At 37.6% G+C, this 4342-nt stretch overlaps 1 protein-coding gene across 1 annotated transcript in view; it reads left to right on the plus strand.

Annotated features, from left to right (window-relative positions):
- The window catches only part of Gtsf1 (gametocyte specific factor 1), a 31666-nt gene that overhangs the window by 4390 nt on the left and 22934 nt on the right, over positions 1 to 4342 (plus strand). The window contains exon 3 of the mRNA XM_005353775.2: positions 531 to 631. Within this exon, the coding sequence (XP_005353832.1) occupies positions 531 to 631 (101 nt within the window). The remainder of the gene's footprint in view (positions 1 to 530; positions 632 to 4342) is intronic.

Genomic DNA, 4342 nt, shown 5'->3' on the forward strand with positions numbered 1-4342 from the left:
AAAAAAAAAAAAAAAAAAAAAAAAAAAAAGCATGAGAACTGGAAAGCGGTATTCAGTCAAATGTAATGATGTAATGAGACCTCGGCGCACATGCCGCAGTCAGTACTACTGTGCTTAAGAGTCAGTGATGACAATTTTATTTTCTCATAATTAGATTTTATCATTTAGTCACATTTTCTTTGTTTTTGTTTTATTTTTTTGTTTGGTTTTGGGGGGTTCTATTTGGGCTTTGTGTGTTTTTGTTTATGAGACAGGGCTTCTCTGTGTAATCCTGGCTGTCCTAGCCCTAGTCCTAGATCTTACTGTGTAGATGGCCTCAAACTCAGAGACCTGCCTACTGCCTCCTAAGTGCTGGCATGAAAGGTGGATCCTACCGCTATTGGACCAGTCACACTTTATTTTAATCTGACTTTTCCTTAGACTGCCTTATTCTTTCACTATAGATTTTTGAAAACACTATGTTCCTGAAAGGCTGCTGTAGTTTAACAGGATTATACTTTATACTTACTTTACTTTTTTCTCTCTTCCAGTCGACTCCCTGGACCCTGAAAAGTTATTACAGTGCCCGTATGATAAAAATCACCAGATCAGGGCCTGCAGGTTTCCTTATCATCTTATCAAGTGCAGAAAGGTAGGGTATTGTTTTCATAATATGCCTTCTCATGCTGACTAGAGTTCTGAAGAGACACACTTTGTAAGCAACAAATCACTTAACATAAATATTGTGATTGAATGCCAGATTCTACCTTGTTAAGTTCCAATAGTTACAGATGTCTTATTCTTTGAAGTATATAAATTTTTTATTTTTTTCTTTCTCCTAACTATAGACAAAGCATTGTTTATAAACATCTAGAATCTTATCCTGTGGAAAACAAAAGAATCACTAATTTTTTTTACTTGTAATGAGAAATCCCTCTTACTTTATAAATTTGATGTGTTCTTTATTCTGATAAGTGCTAAGTACCCTATTTCTTTTAAAAAATATTTTTAGATTTATATGTATGGGTGTTTTAGTTGAATGTATCTTTGTGCACTATGTTTGTGCCTAGAGCCTGTAGAGGTCTGAAGAGGGCGTTGGATCCACTGGCACTGGAGTTAAACGTTAGTTCTGAACTGCTATGTGGGTACTGGACACAAGCGTAGGCCTCTGAAAACAAGTGTTTAACCACCAGGCCTCCTCTCCAACATCTCTGTTACAGTTCTCTCTGACTTTTTGTTTAGAATTCTTAACTCAAAATATTCTTCCTAAAAGTAACTCGGTTTCATCTTTTTTAATTTTTTAAAATTGTTTTCTTTTAATTTATGTATATGTCTGTCTGCCTATGTAAGTTTATATGCACAGAGTGCACACAGGTACCCACAAAAGCCAGAAGGCATCAGATCCCTTGGAACTGGAATTAACAGTCTGAGCTACCATGTGGGTGCTAGGAACTGTAGTTAGCTCCTGTAAAAGAGCAGTAAGCATTGTTAACCAGTAAGCCTCTCACCAGCTTGCAAATCTTTTTTTTTTTTTAACTAGTGTTTTCTCTCTGCTTACTTCTTTATAGACTTAGCTAATACAATGTACTCTAGTCCTCTTTTAATTAAAAACTAGCTGGGGGGTATGGTGCATGCCTCTAATCCCAGCACTCAGGAGGCAGAGGACCTCTGCGAGTTAGAGGCAGCCTGATCTACAGAGTGAGTTCTGGGACAGCCAGAGATGTTACACAGAGAAACTTGTCTCAAAAAACCAATCGGTAGGTAGGCAGGCAGGCAGGCAGGCAGGCAGGCAGGCAGGCAGGCAGACAGACAGACAGACAGACAGACAGACACAGACAGACGAATGAATGAATCAAAGAATGAATGTACTTGTAAAGGGTTGTTAGAATACTGACATCAGTGTTGGAGAGAAGGCTCTGTGGTTAAAAGCACTTGCTACTCTTCCAGAGGTCACAAATTCTACCACCCATATCAGTCAGCTCACAACTTTCCATAATTCCAAATCTAGGAAATCCAATGCCCTCTTCTTCCACAGGCACATGCACTCACGTGCACATACACACACAAAGCACACACATATAATTAACTTGCAAAGTACAATCTTGGAGGCTGGAGAGTTGACTCAGTGGTTAAGAGCACTGACTTCTCTTCCAGAGGTCCTGAGTTTAATTCCCAGCAACCACATGGTGGCTCACAGCCATCTGTAATGGGATCAGATTCCTTCTTTTGGTGTGCCTGAAGACAGAGCACACATATACATAAAATAAGTGAATAAATAAATCTTAGGAAAAATGTACTTCAGTACTTTTCAAAGTAAAATTTAAAAAAAAAAATTAAGATTTATATTTTGCCGAGTGGTGGTGGTGCAAGCTTTTAATCCTAGCATTCGGGAGGCAGAGGCAGGTGGGTCTGTCTACAAGAGCTAGTTCCAGGACAGGCTCCAAAGCAACACACAGAAACCCTATCTTCAAAAAACAAAAAACAATTTATATTTCTGTATATAAGTGTTTGTCTGCATATACATATGTGTACTACATGTATACCACATGTGTACCTGGTGCCCAAGAACATTTTTTTTAATATTTATTTCTTTATTTATTTATACAATATTCTGTGTGTATGCCTGCAGGCCAGAAGAGGGCACCAGACTCCATTACAGATGGTTGTGAGCCCCCATGTGGTTACTGGGAATTGAACTCAGGACCTTTGGAAGAGCTCTTAACCACTGAGCCATCTCTCCAGCCCCCAAGAACATTTTGTAAGAAGGCATCAAGTCCCCTAGAACTGAATTTCCATACAATCTGCCACCATGTGGGTTCCGGGACTCAATCCAGGCCTTCTGCAAGAGCAGTGGAGCTCTTAACCTCAGTCATCTCGTCAGCTCCAATGTCAGATACAGATATGAAAAGTTTAGTAATATTTAAACTATATATAATTCATATTTAATATTTAAGAAAAGTATTTAGGGCTTGAAGTGTAGTTTACTTTGTAGGATCTAGCTTGTCTCACTTGCATAAAGTCCTTGAGTTCAAAAAAAATCAGTAGCTCTTCTGTACACAGATGATAAAAGGGCTGGGGAAGAAATCAGAGAATCACCCTTTACAATAGCCACAAATAGCATAAAATATCTTGGAGTGACTCTAACCAAACAAGAGGAAGACATGTATGACAAGAACTTTAAATCTTTGAAGAAAGAAATTGAAGAAGACACCAGAAAGTGGATAGACCTCCCATGCTCTTGGGTAGGCAATTAATATGGTAAAAATGACAATCCTACTGAAAGCAATCTACAGAGTCAACGCAACACCCATCAAAATCCCAGCAAAATTCTTCAAAGACCTCAAAAGAACAGTACTCAACTTCAAGGCAAAAATACTGTTTTTAAAAAAATTAGGTGTTCATAGGTGTGTCAGTTTAATGTCAGGGTCTTCAATTTGATTCCATTGCTCCACCTATCTGTTTTTGTGCCAATACCAAGCTATTTTCATTACTATAGCTCTATAATGGAGTTTGAAGACAGGGATGGAGATACCTTCAGATGTTCCTTTATTGTACAGGGTTGTTTTGGCTTTCTGGGTTTTTGGTTTTCCATATGAAATTTAGTATTGTTCTTTTGAGGTCTGTGAAGAATTGTGCTGTGATTTTGATGAGTATTGCATTGAATCTGTAGATTGTTTTTGGTAAGATTACCGTTTTACTATGTTAATCCTACCTATCCAACAGCATGGGAGATCTTTCCATTATCTGATATCCTCTTCAGTTTTATTCTTCAAAGACTTAAGTCATATGGGTCTTTCACTTGTGTGATTAGAGTTACTCCAAGATATTTTGTATTGTTTGTGGCTATTGTGATATTTCTCTGATTTCTTTTTTAGCCCATTTATCATCTGTGTAAAGGAAGGCTACTGATTTTTTGTTGTTTTGTTTTTAGTTAATCTTGTATCCGAACACATTACTGAAGGTGTTTATCAGCTGTAGAATTCCCTGGTAGAATTCTTCAGATCACTTACGTAAACTATCATGCCATCTGCAAATGGTGAAAGTTTGACTTCTTCCTTTCCAATTTGTATCCCCTTGATCTCCTTTTGTTGTCTTATTGCTGTGGCTAGAACTTCAAGTTCTATATTGAGTAGATGTGGAGAGAGTAGACAGTCTTGTCTTGTTCCTGATTTTAATGGAATCACTTTGAGTTTCTCTCCATTTAATTTGATGTTGACAGTTGGCTTGCTATATATTGCCTTTATTATGTTTACTTATGTTCCTTGTATCTTTGATCTCTCCAAGACCTTTATCATGAAGGGGTGTTGGATTTTTGTCAAAGGCTTTTCAGTATCTAATGAAATGATCCTGTGGGTTTTTTCTT

Source organism: Microtus ochrogaster, chromosome 15 (genome assembly GCF_000317375.1).
Source record: "Microtus ochrogaster isolate Prairie Vole_2 chromosome 15, MicOch1.0, whole genome shotgun sequence".
Lineage (NCBI taxonomy): Eukaryota > Metazoa > Chordata > Mammalia > Rodentia > Cricetidae > Microtus > Microtus ochrogaster.